The sequence below is a fragment of the Brienomyrus brachyistius genome, unplaced genomic scaffold, assembly GCF_023856365.1.
Source record: "Brienomyrus brachyistius isolate T26 unplaced genomic scaffold, BBRACH_0.4 scaffold44, whole genome shotgun sequence".
NCBI lineage: Eukaryota > Metazoa > Chordata > Actinopteri > Osteoglossiformes > Mormyridae > Brienomyrus > Brienomyrus brachyistius.
The window spans coordinates 2,907,809-2,928,382 of NW_026042319.1; the positions used below are offsets into that span (position 1 = coordinate 2,907,809).

Genomic DNA, 20,574 nt, shown 5'->3' on the forward strand with positions numbered 1-20,574 from the left:
CTTGTCCTCATCAGGGTTGGGGTCCACAGCCTATCCTGGAGGCTATGGGTACAAGGCAGGGAACAACCCAGGATGGGCCACCAACCTATTATAGGGCATGTGTGTACACACACAGACACACATACACAATTTAGTATCTCTAATTAATCTCAGCATGCTTTTTTTTTGGAGGGGGGGGGAGGAGGAGGAGTAGGGGGACTAAAGTACCTGGAGCATAACCCAACAACATGGGGAGAGCACCGCAAACCCCACACACGGGGAGAGCACGCAAACCCCACACACGGGGAGAGCACGCAAACCCCACACACGGGGAGAGCACGCAAACCCCACACACGGGGAGAGCACGCAAACCCCACACACGGGGAGAGCACGCAAACCCCACACACGGGGAGAGCACGCAAACCCCACACACGGGGAGAGCACGCAAACCCCACACACGGGGAGAGCACGCAAACCCCACACACGGGGAGAGCACGCAAACCCCACACACGGGGAGAGCACGCAAACCCCACACACGGGGAGAGCACGCAAACCCCACACACGGGGAGAGCACGCAAACCCCACACATGGGGACATGGCAGAGACTTGAACCATGATCCTAGAGATGTGAGGCAACAGTGCAAACCATTGGACCACCATCACTTCAACCTTTCCACGTACTTGACAATTCAGATATACGTCTATCCATATACTTACGTACATTTTATCCAAAGACCTGTGTGTATTCCTATAGAAATAATCCAGACAGTGTAAATGTGGCTTGTATTTTTTTTTATGTACCGTCACCTAAAACAGTTTCAAAAAATTTAATTCCGTCTATCTCTTTTGAAAATCACTACTAAACTGGGGTGGTGCAGTGGTTAGCACTGTCACCTTAGACCTTTGGGAGCCGGGTTCGAGCTGCCACCATAGGGCCGTGCATTTAGAGATTGCATGTTCTTCCTGTGTGGTCATGGGGTTCCCTCCTGATACTGTAGCCTGCTAGGCTCCAGACCCCCCACACACACACACACACAACCCTGAATATGAACAGCAGTCACAGAAAATGGATGAACAGAAGGATGTTAAATAAGCAAACTGTCACACACATCATTTTATTGTCACTTGTGTAATACGTTCAACTGCGTTGACTACAAAAATGTGAACCATTACATGGTCAACTGTATAAAATCTTCACCCATTACTTCAATACCTATGCAATATATTAGCCTTTTACATGACAATTAGCAAATGTATTTATACCTTGAAGGTTAACATCACTAATTAAGAGTCCACGACGCGCACCCTTCATTAAATTATCTGTGACCTGGATTCATTGCAGTTTAACAGTCAATTGTTTACATTAATGTGCAGTTATTCAGGAGAAAAAAAAACTATTTAAGGTTTTACCATCATTTGAAGCTGCGAAATGTTTTATCACAACTTCAAATTCATGATAGTCCTTTAAAAATGACATAAAGCTGAAATGTCTGACCACATTTTTTCAGACTGAGAAGTTCCCCGTTTTCGCCTTTAATAACGACAATGCCCACCGATGCAGTTGTTGACCGTAATTTGAACACCATCACAATCCTAACATAACGTCAATCTTTATGGATCATTATGATTGTCCTTAGGAATGCTTTGCCAAATCGTGAGAAGGTGAAATCGGCCAGATAACTTCTGGCTGTGTGGAGACGACCCCTCCCCTCCCACCAAAGCTAACACAAGCCTCCAGTTCCCGTAAGGAAGTGCCACACGAAGACACATGGCCCTGGTTCAGCCAACGGAGCGCTGTGACTCCGCAAGGCAACACAAAGCCTTCTATAAACACCGGAGACTGATGCACACACCTCACCCTCAGTATTAAAACACGTTCATAGTCATCCGGTGATTCTCTATTTCCCAGAATCCTTGTGACTGGTAAAATGTAGGAAAGACACAAACATACTGGCTGGTATTGCACTCAAAAGGAAGTTGGTTTTTACCTTAACCTAAAAAGCTGAGCCTTATTCAACTGAGCTATACAATAAAATACCTGTTTTGTTTACAACAGAGGGACCCATTGATCGCGATAAATCGGTAGAGTGTCTGCTGTCGGCCTGCCTCCTTCACCCTGACTGCTTATCATTTCAGGTTAATGCATTTCAGGTTAACCCCGGCCACCCTCCCCCTCCAAAATGTTACAGTCTAACACCAAAACGACACTATTAAACCGTATTTTACAAGGCAGGTACGCAAAGCGGCAGCCTGTGATCCCAGTGACAGTGATCCAGCTCAGAGTCGCCACGTACTGCCGTTATACTGGGGATAAACTGGGATCCGCTTTGCACAACGTGCTGCCTACAAACACTGACGAGAGGACTTGGCACTGCGAGGTTCACACACTGCTGCCCTACCTGGATGCTAAGGAGATAAAAACTGCAAACCAGCCCCCCCCAGACACTACCCCCTACTCCATTCTGCTGCCAGGATAACATTTCTGCAAAATGGTCATCATTAAATCTGGTAACCCCACTGGGTTAACTCTCCCTCCAGAGGAGAAGATAATTATTGATGGGCATGACCCTCCCCCCCCAAAAAATGTAACACAGGAATGCAACAAATCCGTTTTCCATTTCTCAGCATTTGAAATGGACAATGATGATTTGTTTTAGGTTGGAGTGGTTGTGTTCCTCTCTCCCTTTACAAGCATTATTTGTTAATCGGTTCTGCAGAAATAATGATAACCTCTTACAATATTCATTATATTTAAGGAAGTACCGTTCAGGTCCTGCCAAGCAATTACTGGCCTGCTTCCTGCTCACAGCCCTGTCAGACATGATGTGCATGTCCAATAAATAACTGCTAAACATCACTCACTTCCTGTCATGTGACCCAGACTGCGAAGCAACACTGGCCTCCTTCTTCACAGAACACGGCCACCACTGTGCCCTTCAGGAAAGGGGTGCATGACCTTGGCGGCAGAGCGCAGCATATAAATGTTGAAGGCCGGAGCTGGCTGATCCTAAGTCAGCTGTTGAGTACAGAAAGTGTCACGGAATCCCCTGCGCCAGGTCTCATAAACGCAGCCACGCACCGCCGAACGAAGGGGAAGAAATCAAATGTTTAGTTTTTTTTTACTCTTTCTTGGACCAGAAATATAGGCTGCCAGTGTCACTTAGCAACTAGGCAAGTTTCCACGATTTTTTGACCTCATGAATATTCATGCGACTTCATGAGGAAACGGGGTCTGCTGCCGTCGCCGCGTCTGACTGAACAGATGCATATTAATGGGCTGGGTGAGGAGAGAGCCCCCCACAATCAGCGAAACCGGCATGCGCGCCAGATCCGGAGTGGCTAGCGGGGCAGGACCACATTAATCTGCAATAAATCTCCAAGTATCAAAGCCTCCCTTTGTTTAAGCAGCCGACCAGCCTATCGCCGGACCGGCCCCAAAGCCGTATCGATTACCCTCTTGGGAAACATCTCCAAAGTATGGTTCATGTTGTGATGATCGCCCCCATTGGTGGTGCTGTTAAACCTGGGCCCCAGCCCCCTCTTCATTGTCCCACCCCTTCCCCATTGTCCCACCCCCCCTCCTCACTTTCTGGGGAAGAAGGCCGCTAGCCGCTGCTTCTTGATCGGCAGGATGTGTATCTCCTGCGAGTTGACCTTTTTCAGTTTGATGGCCCTGCTTTTGGCCGTCTTTTTGAGGGCGTCTGCAGCGCTGCAGGGCTCCCCCGGCACACGGGCCCCGTAGCACTGCTGCAGCAGGGCCTCCTGGTTACCATCACGCCGGATGGAGAAGTTCTTGGTGGAGACCCCAGACAGACCCTTGATCTTGCCACAGAAAATGGCGGGCATGGCGTCCTTCACCGAAACGATGACCTTGGCTGTCTGCGACGTGCTGACAATCTCAAAGTCACCGGCCCCCGCGGCGCCAGCCACTATGCCACACTTGGGCTCGCCACCTGGCCTCCCGCCACCACCGTCCACCAGCCACTTGCGCTGCCGGCTGAACTCCAGAGACGCCAGGCTGCTCAGAAGCTTCGGGTCCAGCCTCTGCACCCCGTCCATAGGCCGGAGCACCTCCAGGGAAAGGCTGGCGGTGGCATCCTCACCTGCACGGTAGGCGCTGCGCTCGGGGTACATCACCGGCGGCTCCCTGTGAAAGAAGGATTGGATGCAGGACTTCCTTGTGCCGGGTACAGAAAGGTCAAGGATGCCATCCGGTTGAAAGGGGACTTCCCGCTTTGTTTGGATTGGTACAGCCTTTACAGAGAGGTCCAAGGCCTCACCCTCGGGAAGGGCGAAGGAGCACTGGGGCAGCAGCTGGGGGAGGTGTGCCGTGGCCCCCAGGCCACGGCCCTGAGAGGGGCTGGGAGGCCCCTTGGCGTGAGTCTGCGTGCTTTTTGTGGAAGTGCAGGCTGGTTTGGGTGGGTCCATGAAACCCTTGGACTCTGTGTTCTGTGGGATGGGAATGGGGACTGGAATGGGAACGGGAACAGGCACAGGCAAGGGGACAATGACAGGATAGGGCACCAGCAGGGTGGCTGGTGGGACCAGGGGGGACAGCGGGGAGCTGTAGAGGTGTGACAGGGGTGGAGGGGGAAAGAGAGCAGATGGGAAGTGCTCGGATGGGGCAGGGGCTGTGGGGTGGCATGTAGGGGGGTTCAGATTGTTCACAGAGGGGAACAGGTCCTGGAGGATGGCAGCAAAGCCTGGGCTCTGGAGAAGGGGAAGGAGACCTGGGTCCTGGGCCTGCCCAGGGGGTTTCTGGTCTGGAGGCACAGCCTGGGCAAAGGGTAAGGGGGCACTGGCCTGCAGGGGTGCTGTTGGGCAGGGTGTCCCCTGCTGAAGCACAGGGGAGTTGAGGTGCTGGAACACCTGCTGCTCCAAGACCAACGGCAGGGGGACAGGGGCCTGGCCGGCCATGAGGTAAGATGCGTTTCCGTGCGGGCCCATCGGGGGCACTGTGCTGCCAGCCATCTGCAGGTGTATGGGCAGCACCACGGGGCTCTCGCCCAGGCAGATGGGTTGAAGGACGGCGGTGGCCACCTTCAGCGCCACGCTCCCTGGGGTTTCAGAAGCAGGGGTCACCAACGAGGGTGCCGGGACTGCCACCACAGGGGAGAGGGGCTTCCGCACCAAGCCTCCAGGGTTGATGTTCCAGGCCTCGGCCGTGATCAGCTGGGCGATGCCGTTTTCTAGCTTGCCGCTGCCATCGGTGGTGCTCACCGTCGCTGGGGGACTCGCCACATCCAGGGGCAGCCCGGGCTGGCCGGTCTCCATGCCTTCCTCGTCAGCGCCTCCCTCAGGTGCTCCCGGCCAATGTCCTCATCGCTGCAGACTCCCGCTGGAGTATAGGCTGCCACGGGGCCTGAACCCAAGAGAGACAGAACACTGCCTCAATCTCACTAATAACAACCAGACAGCTGGAGAAAACGTGCAACATTTGGCTGGACTGACTCAAAATCACAAATGGCGGAGAGTCTAGGCTGCTGCCACATTTCCCCATGGTTACCCCCCCCATCACTGCTTTGAATTAAAGACACGACGTGGCCCAAGGACAAACTCACAACCCTAATTAGGATCACATGCGACACACAATAAATCCCCCCCCCCCCCCATAAAATAGCCACGGCGTCCCAGCCAAAGAGCCATACTGCAGTGCCACCATGCAGGAGGCTGTCAGCCATGCAGTGAGTTGAGGCAGCAGACCGCGTCCAGTTAAAGGAGAAAGGTAAGAATTTAAAAACCCACAAAGGCAGAGAAAGGGGCGAAGAAACAGGCAGGCTGTGATTATTTGAGTTTTGTACTGGTCCCTGCGAGCGGTTAATTATATTATTTTCTGGCTTCGTGTAAACAGATCCCAGCACTGAGTAATAAGCGCGATCCGGGGGCGGTTCGGAGACGAGAGCACACTGACGCCACGCTGTCGCCTTCAGCGTCCCCCCCCAACACCGCTTGGCCGCCGTCCTTTCTGGTACGTACCGCGGCGGTTGTAGATCAGTAAACAACAGGCCAGGGAGGTTTTCAGGCTACATGCGCGAACTGGGCTGCAGAATGAAGAGTCACTAAAATAATGCAAACCGAAGGTTCAGAGGAGACCTGGGGTTTGTGTACGACACTGCAGTGACTGCAGACCTGAACGCATTGTCACACCTTCCTGACGGCCCCGGGATTCCTCTGCCCTTCTACTGCTTGAGCTGGATAAACATGGAGATTTAGACGCAAGCTGATTACTGAGGCCTGCGTTCGTGTCACGGCTCTGGTGGGGTCCAGACATGTGGATACCCATTATTAAAAGTTATTATTTCTGTCCAGGGTCCTGTCAGGGAAGCAGGCCTTGGTGTTATTTTGTTACATCTCAGCTGGCCTTGGGTTTGGGGGGGGGGGGGGGTAGTTTGGGGGTGGAGCTTAGTGAAGGCAACGCTCCAGACCTTCCTTGAAAGTGAGGGAACTGAGCCAAGCCACGACATAAAAGGATGCATCTCATTAGATGGCAGCAGAGGGGCTGCAGTGAGGGTGGGGCTCTCTCACATGTATCCAGGGTGCTGCCTCATGGAGCCAACCACCTTCAAAATGGGGGGGGGTTTCCTCTGCACACACTTCAAACTCAATGCGGGAGCTGCGAGACAACGATGCATGTCGCACATGCGCTATCGCCGCTGGCTCCTTCCACGTCATAAATGCACCCCCCACAGGAGCCAGCCCGGTCAGATGTACCAAACACGCCCATATCGGGTTCTGGTTTCCCCTGGAGACTCGCTGCATGATGACTTGCTCATAAAACGCTGGGGATAGTTACCGGGAGCAACTGCAGGTGACGTGAATGACACAGTGACCCGGGAAAGAGGCTCATCGCTGCCCCATGTCGCCTCCCAGCATCGGGAATGCCGGTCCCTGCCCTGCAGATCTCATCCCCAGCATTATTCCAGAATTTTCCACAGTCATACCTTCAGAGTCTAATGTTAGATACAAAGGAACCAGAATGATCATTTCGAAAAATTTCATTTATTTACAGAACTTTTAGAGATATGCAAGACCAAATGTCCCGGTGAACGACTATCGCTTTACACTTAAGTGGCCACCTTTAGCTTGAATGGCCGAGAGCAAATGCCGTGTGTGATCGCGCCTCCACATCACCGGGCAGGAATTTCAGGACACTCCTCCATGCATAACTACTTTAATTCACCAGCATTTGTGGGTTTAAGCATTTGCGGGTTAAACCGTTCCTTTCAGGTCCTGCACCATACCAAGCTAAGAAAAAATTAAATGCTGGACCCACGATCAAAATAATATTACTGTAATATTTCAGGCAAGCAAATTATAAATCTAAAATAGACTTTCATGTCACTGCAACTGATGTGTGTATGGCTCATTACTCTGATGCCAGGGCCTGCCAATGATTTAATCAAAAACCAAACGCAAATTTAGGTATTTGTAGAAATATTTGGACAATAAAAACATGCTTTAATGCTACCGGCATCATGATTCATGTTTTATTGCTCTGAAATCTATTAAATGGTCAGCCAAGAACTCTTAAATACGTCTCCTGTGTGAGGGGAAATAAATTACGTGGCGGATCTGGAATTCCGTGCCGCACAGTCACTAACGGCAGGAATGGCTCATTCTCACACGATACGCTTCGGCGTAAACAAATCGCACCGCATTTCCCTCACAGCCAAACTGAAACGCTGTGCACCTTCTGCACCAGGAGCGAGGGGGTTAATCAGTAAATGATTCTGATGTAAATGATGGTTCTGCGGCTTGACTGATACGACACAGGATTTCAATGAAACTCTCAAACATTGGGCACAAATTAAGCCCTGCCCCCACCCGCCCATGAGGTGCCCACTGACACCATCCCTGATGAATGCAGAGCCACATCGCAGGCTCTCGCCAGTGAGCCAGGTGTCTGCTGGAAGGTGCAGGGCAGCCGCCTGGTGCTGATGTTCAGCCCGACACAAACACGGACCCGGCCGGGCCGACCATGACTCTCTGCTCTCATTATCAATCATTAACCAGGAAAAAGTCCGCTTCCGGGTTAAAGCAGGAGGCTATGAAACTACAGCCCTCCAAGAAAAATGGAAGAACACTGATGCTGTTCTTCCATAATTTTCCTTTGTATGGTCGGGCCACTGTTGCCATGACAACCAGGATGACCGTTTCCCCCCCCCCCAGTGGTAAAAGACAGAAAAAAAAAACAACAACTCCTGCAGCCATTTTGAGACTTTCTCTACCACTGGGAAAGCTGCTCTGCTGATATATCAGTGCTCCTTATTCTCCTCTTCCTTCTCCTCTTCCTCTCCGACACAACACAAAGTCACGGCTTCAAACACAGCAGTCAGACCGTACCAGATCGCAGGAGACCAGGCCGCTGACGAAAAGGCAGAGCAGTATCCTGGGAGCAGAGGAGAGGCGGGGCAGCCCTCAGGGATGGTCGCACAGGGATGGTCCCAGGGGACATCAGGCCACGCACGACGGCAACTTCCGTCACGTAGCACTGACCCAGGGGACATCAAGCCACGCAAGACGGCAACTTCCGACACGTAGCACTGGCCCAGGGGACATCAGGCCACGCACGACGGCAACTTCCGTCACGTAGCACTGGCCCAGGGGACATCAGGCCACGCACGACGGCAACTTCCGTCACGTAGCAGTGACCCGGGGAACATCAGGCCACACAAGACGGCAACTTCCATCACGTAGCACTGGCCCAGGGGACATCAGGCCACGCACGACGGCAACTTCCATCCCGTAGCACTGGCCCAGGGGACATCAGGCCACGCAAGACGGGAACTTCCGTCACATAGCACTAGCCCAGGGGACATCAGGCCACGCAAGATGGCAACTTCCGTCACGTAGCACTGGCCCAGGGAACATCAGGCCACGCACGACGGCAACTTCCGTCACGTAGCACTGGCCCAGGGGACATCAGGCCACGCAAGACGGCAACTTCCGTCATGTAGGCTCCTGTCATGCTGGTACTGTAGGGCACCCCTGACCATGAATAAGACCCCCACCGGAGGCTTCTGTACTTATCGGTGGCAAAACGCCAGCGAATCAGTCACACAAAAAACTGCCGCCTATTTATACACGACCCACATGTAGCCACTAGAATCGCAGACAGGCTGGGACTGACCGGCTCGGGCACTGGGGATGTGCCAAGGATGAGGGGGCTGGGCAGGGCCGGGTGGGGTGTGTACCAGCATACCAGCCACCGGAGTCCAGACCGAATTCCTCACCCTGCGCAGTAATAACTTCCACATTTCCAACCCCTTTATCTCGCTTCATGCCGTCGCTCCGGAGTCCCCGCCATGCTCGCCGGGGCCGCATCCCGCATCCCGCGCAGCTGTGGATCGCATGACAGGACGGCTATAAAGGAGCGCACGTTGCATTTAAACTGAAGACCAGGCGCGCGCAAGCCTTCGGGTTGATTTACTGGCCTCGGCCGTATTCTAGCAAACAGGAATACCATGAGGGGGGAGACAACAGAAGACGTGGGGTTGCAGAGACGTGTACCTTGGGGCTGAAAATGTGGTTGTGTTTTTTTCTATGCACTTTTCACCATGCATTACGGGCTGTTCTCTGTAAAAATGGGCCCTCGCCCCCCCTTTCCCATTTGGGCCGTGATTCCCCACATGCGGCAGCGGCGCATTTCCATGGCTAAGCTGGCAGGCCGTCACTCATTCTCCAGGCACCGCGTCCGTGTTCCAGACCCCCGTCCCCCCAGAACACAGCCGGATAAGTATCAAACTGCCTCGGCCCCCCAGGGGGGTGCCGCAAGCCCCACAACACCAAACAGTGCCGTTTAATCCGCTCATGAACTGACAGCACCTTTCAGCTAGCATTACTTGCGGCCGTCTGAGCGTCGGGACCAACCGTCCTGATTGGTCTGTTACAAGGGGGCGGGGTCAGATGAAGTCAGACTCGGGTCTGAATCTGGAGGGTAGCAGGAAATAAACAGTGACGACATGCGTCTCGAACTTGTGGTGACTTTGATGGGGTGGGGGAGGGGTGCAAGACCTGGTTAGTGACCTTGGCTGGACAGACTCCGCCCACAGTGCCCGATGCCTCTCAGACATCACAAGTGTTTCGATGGTTAAGGCGCAGTTTGGGGTGGATTACAGCTCTAACGGGGGGCACATGAAAACCTCTCACCCTTAACTGAACCGTGAGTGCCATTGAGGCAGCGGTCATAAGTGGGTACCACTCGTACCCACCGTTCCTGTGTTTCTTTTGGAGTTTGGGGTCATTAAAAGACAAGGATGCATGCTCCATTAAGCATTAAGAGTTTCAGCAGTCCTACACAGCACCCACACCAAAAGCAACACGACCGACTGAAAACACCACCGATAAAAGAACCAGATTGCCGTAATCGGCCATATTTAAATTCCCCCCAATGCAACCCAAGCCCAAAGCGGAAACACAACCTGAAACCTGTGATTCGGGGACCAGCTAAGAGGTGACGCTTCTCCCAGATCTGTGTTTAAAATGTGCCAGAGTGGTCCGATCACACACACATAATGCCACCCCCCCCCCCGACTGCCAAATGCACAGATAAGATGGCGGGATTCGCTGCCCCAGGAATGACTGAGTCCTTTTATGGACGGAGAGATGTAACAGTGCTTGCATTGATTTAATACCATAAATCAGTTTGTTTACTGTTCTGCTCCACGCTAGTGATGTCATCGGCCCCTCCTACCAGCCGTTTAATGAAAACAAGACTATCTTCTGTGTTCTTCACCCAAACAGCACTTTTTCACATTAAGATGGGTTATAAATGTGGTGAGTCTGCTTTTCTGCAGGGAAGCAGCTCAGTCGTTGTTAGTCAGAAAAGGAGACTTTGATAATAACATCCAGCACTAATGAGCCATCAGTCAGGTCAGAGTCCAGTCTCGAGGATGACACCGTCACATCAATATGGTACCGGGTATGTGATCTGCTATATTTTTTTATTATTATTTTGCAAATAATGAAGCAACTGCCTTCAAACACATTCAATGTGTTAAAATAACTCTGTAAAAAATGTGTAATAATAAGGTGCAAAAAATAACCGTCTGCCCCTTAGGACAGCGTGTGGCGGTCTGTCAAACTCCACTGCACAGCCCCAGGCAGGCGGCTCGCAGCATTTTGCTCAGAAAACTGGGACTGTCATTATGCGGGGAAGTAAACAACCTTTTTAAACATTCTAACCTCGGAAAAAAAGACGCAGTACAAAACCATTTCCTATAAATCTGTATAACTGACTCTCCCTTAAGTTTCACACGATAGCGAATACAACACTAACGGAATACAAACGGCACAGTATATTAATGGGATTTCAGACACTAAGATGATTGAGGGGCGACTGGCAGACAGCATCATGATCATCACTAACGTGCTCCTCCGGTGTCTCTTCACACAGCCCGTCTGACAGCGTTCAGGCGCTCAGGGGAGTTCTCCTATAACAGCACAACATAAATCTGTTTGGAAACACCGACGACCCCAGGCGGGATCGGGACGCAATTTTACGGCGCAAGCATCTATAAATCTGCACCGATGACGTTGCCGGAGATCCGTCTGGGCGACCGACAATCTACCGCGATCACGGCAGTGATACCATAGCCAGAACGTTTGATCCAATTAGCGTAGCCTAGCGATTAACTTAATTACCAAAGACACTGGAGGACTGCGGAAGCACGAAGACTTTAACGCGATAAAGAGGAAAGCGCCAGAGCTTATTAGGGGACTTCCCTGGTGTAAATAATGGGAACTGTCAACGCACCTGCGACAAACTCAATCTTTAAAGAGAACTGCAAATTAAACTAAATTTCCTGACACCACTTACGAAAAAATAAACAATATATTATAAGGGGTAGACTGACGTTACAAGGGTTGTTACTTTGTTGTCCCATGCTGAAAAAGGCAGCATCTAAATTCAGACTGAGCGCAACTATAAGTCACGTCGCAGGCAGCCCTGTACGATCTGTTAATATCGGCTATACAAACTAAAATATATTATCAAAAATGGGATAACGTCTCCTCCGCTCTTCTTAATCACTCACCCTGAAAGCAGACTCGGTCCCGGAACAATGCGCTGTTCAGCAGGAATGGGTGCCGTCAATTACGCAGCTGTATTTTCTCGCTCAAGCAATTCCTCCAGCATCGCAATTTTCTCTTTTTCCACAGTAGTTGCACAGTCGCAGCACTCGCAATTCACGAAACATGTAACGTCGGTTTTAAAGCATATTTCAAAAAAGCAAGATCGTAGTAAAAGAAGCAGGAAAAGCAGATTCGTAGTTAGTGTAAACAGCAGGCTTGGGCTGACGAACGCCGTCGTTAAATCGCCATCCCCCCCCCACCCCGATGCTGGTGAGAGCCAGTATGAAAGTGTGCCGTCGCATCAGAGGGAGGCTCCGCTCCGGTATCCGCGGGGCCGCGCGCGCAGGCGTGCTCAGAGCGGCCCGCGGTGTGCGCGGGCACGTCAGCCGCCGCGCGCGCGCGCCGCGCCTCCGCCTACGTGCCGAAAATCTTCGCTTCGAATGATTTTTGTGGTTGTGGTTACTCATTTTGTAACCCATTAAATATAAACCTATACAAAATGTCATTCGGCCACAAAATAACTTGGACTTAAACCAGGGCATTTCCCCGCAGCTTTTTTTTTATTACCCATTATACGCACTTCCTATATCAGGCCATTGCGTTCGTCTTCTAACCTCTAATCCAGTACAAGGTCACGTGGGGTGATAAAGGAATTAATAATGGAAACGTATACCATAGCACGGTTAGGTGCACTTTCAAGAAATATTATAACACTGTATAATTGTATAATAAAACATTTTTCAAAGTAGGTGCTAGATTTGTGTATAAGCCTGCAGAATGTGTTGGTGGTTTCACCACCATATCTGTGGTAGGGCCGTTTAATTCATGAGAACTGCCCTGGGACTGGGGTGGGACGGTGCAGCATGCATCCTCTGGAGGGGGAGTAACATGATGGGGAGGCTGTTTGTCCTCCCTCCCTTCCCACAGATATGACTGAATACCACACAGCCACTAAGGAATGGCACTGATTAGAAATGGCACTCTGTGTGCTAAAGCGCAGACATATCCCCCCCGGCACAATGGGGTCGGCCACACCATAGACAGTGGTTACTGGGAGGGGGAATGTACCAGCAGCCCTCTCTATATTACCAACAAAGGCGCTGTGCAGTGGGAGGGGCAGCGTGCCGGCGCTCCTGGTGATGTGGCCATGACACGTCCCCTCTGCTCCTCAGGCACGAAGCTGTACTTAGCAGGCGTACTTTGGGACGGCCGCAGCAATTGCAGAGAGCTTCTGAGAGCCTGCTGCAGTCATGGTCTCTGCCTAATAAGAGCGCTCTCCTAAATGCCCGCGTGCAGCGCTCGTTACAGTACGAGCGCTTAGCCATCCCGCTAAAAGGAGCTTTAGATTTGCATTACGATGCTAAATGCTCATGGTCCTCCCGTGTGGTATACCGTGGCTTCTGTTTCAAAGCCAGAAATTTCATAAATAACCCATTAAATTCAGGGCCGGTGTCAGGTCCTCCCCCAGCCCTGATAACAGCGTCTCTCCTCGTGGTATCTCTCATTTCTCAGCCAGCCTGGGGTCTGTACTACAGGAGTGCCTCAGTGGGGGGGGGGTCACTGGCCTGAGGTGGGGACCGTGTGGGCTGCCAACACTGTGCGGGGGCCCAAGAGACCCATCCTATCACTGCCGGACAGCCTATGGCTGGGATAAGCCCCCCACTGCTCGACTGTGACCCCACTTAATAAACCTCAATGAGCCGTTCACTTGGCTAATGCTGCACTGTGATCACAGCCGTTGACCCCCCCCCCCCCCCCCCCCCCCCCCCCCAAGTAAACATCGGAACTTGTTTACCAAAATGGATGGTTGATGAGAGCGGGTTTTGCACCAGTGCTCACTGTGGCGAGCAGCTTTCTCCTGGTGCACGTAACCAAACAAATTCTCCTAATGAACTAATCCCAGGAGGTCAGCCGCTGTTTGTATAATCTAATGCTAGCCTGTGGGGGGGGGGGGGGGGGGGGGGCATGGGACACAGTGAGAAACACAGTACATCAAAACAGCGTGAACTCCTTTGTCATTAACATGCATCTCCTATTTGCAAATGCCAATCTCTTGTATCACTGACAGTCTGGATTTTTTTTTTTTTGGGGGGGGTGGGTTATTATTTACAGTGTATATATACAGGGGGTGGACAAATCAATGGAGAAAGGACAAAATCACAATTACAAACACATCCTAAAAGGTGAGTCATTTCAGTCTGAATGTCATATAGCACATCAGCTGCAAAGTAGGCCGGAAAATCAGCCCCTCGCCGTGTCACTCATTCAAAGCGATATGAGGCAATTAACAGAGTTATAAAGAGGCCACACTGTCCCTGCCTGAACTGTGGGTGCGCTACTCACTTAAACTGCAGAGCTGGTTAATTTGTGAAGAAGAACCGTCTGAAAAATCAGTGCATGTCAAACAGAGAGATGACCGGAGATTCGCAGAAACAGCAGCTCCCAAGAGGAACTGTGGGTCGCGAGCTGCACACAGTTAGATTTATGATGGCTGTCATTTGTAGAGGCCGATGCATAAAAACACAGCCTGGCGACAGGGGTAATAACCCTGAGCAATGGGGAAAAAGTCACGTGGTCCGATGAGTAGCCATCCATTACATTCTTTATCGTCATCCATTACTTCCTTTATCCCTTTTCCTGCATCCAGATGGACAGAGTCGACCGTTAAACGTGTTGGGTCATCTCAACTAAGGCAGAAGGTCCCGATGATTGTTCTGCAGGATTATGAAGATGCCCACCGTGTGTGTGTGGGGGGGGGTGGTTATGTACTTATTACATCGTAGGGACCAAATGTCCCCACGATGTGATAAAAACCTGTTACTTTGACCTTGTGGGGACATGTCCCCACAAGGGGAAACTCAGTTTTATAAAACTCTGTGACTGCAATCAAAAAATTAAAAATTGTTGCTTGGTTCCTTGTGGTAAAGGTTAGGGCTGGGTAGGGTTAAGGTTGTCATGTTGGGATTAGGATTATGCCCATAGAAATCAGTGGAGAGTCCCCACAATGATATGAATACAAATGTGTGTGTGTGTGTGTATTTGTATACACAGCATTATCGTTGCGTGTTGCCAGTGTGCATGCTTAGTGTTACAGTGTGATACATCAGTGAAAACCATCAGTGCTATCATCACACACACTTCCACATATTTTTATAATAAAACTGGAAAAATCTTCAGCACTGAAGTCGCCTGGAATTTGGGCTCTGAAGGGGGAATCTGAGAGTTGGTGCTGGGAGGTGATGTGCCTCAAGTGGGCAGGGCCGTCCGGTTCTCTGTGGCGGGATGGCGGGTCAGTGTGACCTGGATTGATCCCGCGCCCTTGAGCTGCAGGCCGCTGACGCCGGAGGGGGGGGCTTCGCACCAACGCCTCTCTGCTCGGTCTTGGCTCGGCCTGCTTGGTCCATGGCCTCTCACCACGGACGTGTCTTCATTTTGCACGGACGTTATTTTGGAAAAGCCAGCCAGACCCCCCCCAAATGCTGCATGGCGCTGCCTGATTAGATAAAAAGGGAATCTGGGAAGGAAATCAAATGCGAGTGGTGACCCTCTGAGGCTAATGCACGCCTTGTACGGAAATACATCTCAAATTATTCCCCCCCCTATCGCAGGATGGGGGCACCAACTATCTAATTATCACGGTCAGAGAAAAATGTCAGAACAGGCTAGACCACTTTTGGTTTATCTATACTATATAACTAAAAATAATTATGTGATAATAATGTGACTATTGGATGTACAGTAATATATCAAAAGTCTTGCCTGAGAGAATACAGGGACAGCAGAGGGCTGGCAGCAGAGATGTCGAAAGAATCAGTCGCTTCCGCTTTGAGGAAGAGGTGAAAAAGCAGTGGAGAGAAAATGAATCGGCCGTTTCCTCCACAGTAGCACACGTTGTTCTTCGACTGTGAGATGGTAATGTCCTGACGTGATTCGAGAGATTCTGTGAAAAAGACACACACACACGCACCGACAGGGCGATGTCACCACGTCAGGTTCTGCCGGAGATAGACCAGAGCGGCTGGAGTTTTCCATCCTGGCCTCCGTCCAACCAGCAAAGCCTCCAGAGCCCGATGGAGCACACCCTGCATCGGTTGTACTATTAAAGGTTAATGTGCACCTGCATTTCAGAGTTGACTGTACAAGTTGCTTCCTGAGGACCAGGAGAACTCAGCCTGACCCCGTGCAAAGCTGACTCTGGGGAAATCGCTGCGATTTCAGTAATTGCCCTCATTCGCCAAATTACCTCACAAGGTAGGCATATTTTAGGCCTGACAACACAAAGGCAGATCTGCACCACGCCAGACCGGCTAACGAATCAGAAGGAACTGAAAATGCAAATTTTTTTTATTTTTTTTTAAACGCAGAACCATATCTGCTCAGTGTCAACAATGCTTTAGCATTTATTAAACTGACAAATCAGGCGTACCATCTGCCCACAGGAGTGCTGTCGAAATGGGAGGAAAAAAACATAATTTTAAGTAGGAACGTTAACAATTAATCATGGTTGTTAGTTATAAACAGTCTGTTTAGGTCTGTTTTTATTACGTTATATCCACTTAGTAAATTTTAATTCTAGACTGAAGGCAGAATCTCTGGGTTTACAAGACTTTCTCTTTAATATATATATATACACACACACACACACACACACCTTTTTTCCCATGGTTTCTGGGTGGGACTGACACTCCCCCAGCCGTACAGACCCCTACTGCACGGATGGAACTGGGGGAGGTTGGATTTAACCCTAAACCTTTCGGGAGGGAGGGTTTCAGACCAGGGTGAAGAATGTGTCAGCGGCATGAGGGTGGGTGCTGGTCCCTGCATCTAAGAAGGCTCATTGTTCCACCACAGACCTCCAGTAGGGCACAGACCCCCCCCCCCCCCACCCCACAACTCAGCCTCTAACCCTGAGCGCCACAGCAGGATGGTCTCCTGGCTCTAGAAGAGGCTCTCCAAATCCCGGGTGGGGAAAATCAATTATCAATGCCCCCCCCCCCAAATCCCCGCACGGCTATGGAACAGCCGAGCGCTTTGTGCGAGCCCCATGCACCAGGCGTCAGACCTACACACTCGCTGATAACTTACTTCAGGACCCTGGCACTGCAGACAAAAAGGCCGTTGTTCAGCCCGTAGGCCAGGCGCGATAATGGAGAGCCATCGGAGGTTATTTGTGTACTGAACAGAAAGTAAAGTGGAAGTCAGGGGAAAACAGACATGATCAGAAAGAAGTAAAAAAAATTCTGAGGAAAAACACTGAAGTGTATATTGTGCTTCAGGTGAACTGGGATCTGAACTGGTCCTGGTGTGTGACTGTGAATCTGAACACGTGTTATTCCGTGTGTGTGCGAGTGACCGGAATCCCATCCGAGGTGCTCTATTCCTCTTGTTTCTTCTGGGAATAGGCTCTGTATAACCACACCCCCTGATCGACTGAGCGGCTATTAACAATGCACTGTATAACATTACAAGATCTTCTCCAAATTGTTTTTCCCAGTTACATTTTTTGGTGCAGTGAAAATTCCGTTAGTTTGAAACGAGGCTATGAAAGACAACAGGACAAACTCCTATTACTGCAACAGAAAAGAACAATGCGAAATAGACCCAGAAACCCATGACAGCAATATCATGGACTGTTGGACAGGTAAAAGGGCAGATCGATTTCTGTATATCTGTGCCGTGACGGAATAGAAACTGGATGACCTCAGTGTAGAAAGCATTTGTTTTGTATCAAAGCGTGGGCTGTGAAAGGGGATAACGAGCTCTGGCGCGTCGCAGTGATAAGAGAAGACTGGTCAATATTATGTCAGGATGGAGCGCGGTCCTGATACAGTCCCCTGTCCAAACAGCAGGAGCTCACCAAGATCAACAGCCTCGCCCGCACCGCGCACGGGGAGGGGGGGGGTCACTCGAACATGTTTGCTTTCGCTCCCCCAGCCCAGAAATGCTGGGAATTTTTGAGAACGGGTTGGCGTTGGCCACTTAGGACTAGGGCTACAGTGGGAGAAAAATAAGTTGCACAGTGTGGAGGAAGGGGTTGTTTAGCTACTGGACTCCCTGCTGTGGTTTTGATTGATTCCCCCTTCCCAGCATTCCCCATCATAAGGTTGGGGGGGGGGGCAGGCCTGTGGATGGGGCCCCTTCTTGTCCTCCCCCTTCCATCCTCCCCCCATCCACAGCTGACCCTTCTCCCCGTTTGCTGACTTCCACAGGCTTTTCTCTCACATTCGTCCCTCCATTCGTTGGGTTCTGCACAGTTTCTCCAGTACCATCCAGGCAGGTGGGAGGTTTGAAAAACATCAAGCCAGCCTCTCTGTCCTACTCTCCTAAAGCAAATGGAAAACTTGAATCCCTCCAAACAGGAAATATCTCAGAGACACAGTATTCCTGCCTCGGACCTGTTCCAACACACAGTAAAAGTGTCACAGGAGCCGCTGAGGCTGTGTCATGTGATTTAAAGCCTTTACTTCCTAGAAGATCGATGCAAGGTGCTCTGAAGGTTGAAAAAGGTTACTGCTCCCGTCGTTCAGAGTGACGGACTGACTGGTGGGAGGGACTAGCATGCACTGCTTAAGCTAATAAAAACAAGATGGGCAAAATGGTTGCCAAATCTCATTAAACAGCAAACAGAGGACAGATATACATGATCTAAGCATGCCTAGAATGGTCAGCGAACAAAACGACAAGTTATGACATCTGCTCATAAATCTGATGGCTATTCTGGGGCAAGCAGATAAGCGATCCGCAGATCGGCCCCAAACCAGGCCTGCAAGCTTCAACCATCCGTCAGAAAGCTCAAGCAGAAGATGCAATGTTGCAATCTTGTAGTGGGGGGAGGGAAGTGCCAGATGGAGAAACAGACGCAGCTTTTGGGCGCCGAAACACAGAGCCACTGGAACACAGAGCAGGAGGAAAACACAAATTCACAATCTTCATTAAACGCAACACTGTACATTGACTCCTGGAGTAATCGTATCCTTCATAGCAACCTTCTGAAACACTTACGTACTGCATGATCCATAACTGCTGATACAGAAACACAAAAATAAACAAAGATGTGTGCTTTACTTTATATGTTTAATTTCGCTACAATACTTATATTAATATGAAGACTCTAACTAATAAATACAGAGACTACTGAAACTTTTTATCCAGAGATTGAGCAGAAAGTCAATAAAGCATAGCCTGAGAAAATTGAGTGAATTTTGTTCTTGCACCATCTAGTGGAGATATGTGTCTAACTGCACAGATGTATTGTATTGTATTGTAAATGTATATATTTATTTTAATTGATGTATTTACAGATCTTCGAGGGAAAAAAAGCAAAGACGGTTCATTAATTTCTCTAAAAAGGTACAACCTCTCAAATCTGTAATCCCAAGGTCAAAAATCCAATAGACATCCCCAGTCTATTGGGGCAAACACACAAATTTAACCACTTCCTTGGCGTCACCAACATAATTTACCAGATGGCAACAGCTCACGCCTAGTGATGGTGAAATAATTTTGAAGGATCTAATGGCAGGTGGTAACGAAGCCGTGGTTTAACTGAAATCAAATGTGACGGTTTAATCCGAATAGTAAATCTTAAATTATTTACAATACGCTTTCTAATCTTTAATCTTTGAACAAGTAAACATAATATTTCGAGGAAGAACGTACTTACTTGGATTGTTAAGTCGTAGGTGTGCATCTGGCGAACATGCTTTTCAGACGCTGCAGAAACTTGTCTTCATTTTGTTGACCTGGTAAGCCAGACATCCACGCAGATATACTAGGGCTGCCACTACCGACTATTTTTCTATGGATTAATCTGTCGACTATTGTACTGATTGGTCGATTAATCTAAACGATGAATTTAACACAAGAAAATCAAATAGACCGTTTAATTTAATTTTATTTTGACAACAGCAATCTGTATGTTATTTCAGGGACTTTAGATAACGGACGCCAGCTTTTCGGCACTATACGAACATTATATTGGCGACAATATTAGCAAATTAGTAGTATGGTTGAAATATTTAAGTTAGTAGTCTGCATAAATCCGGCGTATCATTATGCTCATTACATTCGGTTAGCGGAGCACGTCACGTGCGGCAAATTTGGTAAGTCATGCACGCAATAAGCACTTAAATTAAAAAAGGGACAGCTCAGCAATAATTTCAAAATTATCTTTTGAAAGTGAAGATATTGTGGATAAACGAGGCAAAATAATGTTGGTGGTGTAGCGCTGCTTTTTGCTGATTAAAGTCCGACACTATAATATATTTGGTAAATATAGTTTTCATTTTTATTTGACGATTTTTTTCTTTTAGGCCTATTCAGTGTCCGTTTTCATTTCAGTTTATAACACTTGTGCCGAGAATCCCAATCCGCACGAACACATAGTGGCAGAGTCCATGCACGCAGAATAAGCCCAGAGTTTACCCTAAACATTTTCTCAAACACTTCAATGGAGATTCTAAGGTAGCAGACAGCCAACTTTATGGCTTAAATAATGAGTGTATTTAGCAGCTACAAGGACAA

General features: G+C 49.7%; 1 protein-coding gene and 2 long non-coding RNA genes across 3 annotated transcripts; 1 reads left to right on the forward strand and 2 right to left on the reverse strand.

Annotated features, from left to right (window-relative positions):
- Positions 1-1,078: 1,078 nt before the first annotated feature.
- Positions 1,079-12,386, reverse strand: LOC125722977 (retinoic acid-induced protein 2-like). The gene is made up of 2 exons (XM_048999309.1): positions 12,015-12,386; positions 1,079-5,341 (listed from the first exon to the last, which is right to left on the reverse strand). The coding sequence occupies exon 2, from the start codon at positions 5,251-5,253 to the stop codon at positions 3,562-3,564; it is 1,692 nt and encodes a 563-aa protein (XP_048855266.1). The 5' UTR covers positions 5,254-5,341; positions 12,015-12,386; the 3' UTR covers positions 1,079-3,561.
- On the forward strand, positions 10,705-12,309 carry LOC125722978 (uncharacterized). Its single transcript, XR_007386697.1, has 2 exons — positions 10,705-10,900; positions 11,039-12,309. It is a non-coding gene; the product is annotated as an uncharacterized LOC125722978 (long non-coding RNA).
- Positions 12,387-18,574: 6,188 nt separating the features above from the next.
- Positions 18,575-20,482, reverse strand: LOC125723026 (uncharacterized). The gene is made up of 3 exons (XR_007386709.1): positions 19,715-20,482; positions 19,054-19,071; positions 18,575-18,940 (listed from the first exon to the last, which is right to left on the reverse strand). It is a non-coding gene; the product is annotated as an uncharacterized LOC125723026 (long non-coding RNA).
- Between the last annotated feature and the right edge of the window lie 92 nt (positions 20,483-20,574).

Excerpts from the sequence above, each read along its gene's own strand:
- LOC125722977 (XM_048999309.1), bottom strand. The coding sequence starts at position 5,253 with ATGGAGACCGGCCAGCCCGGGCTGCCCCTGGATGTGGCGAGTCCCCCA.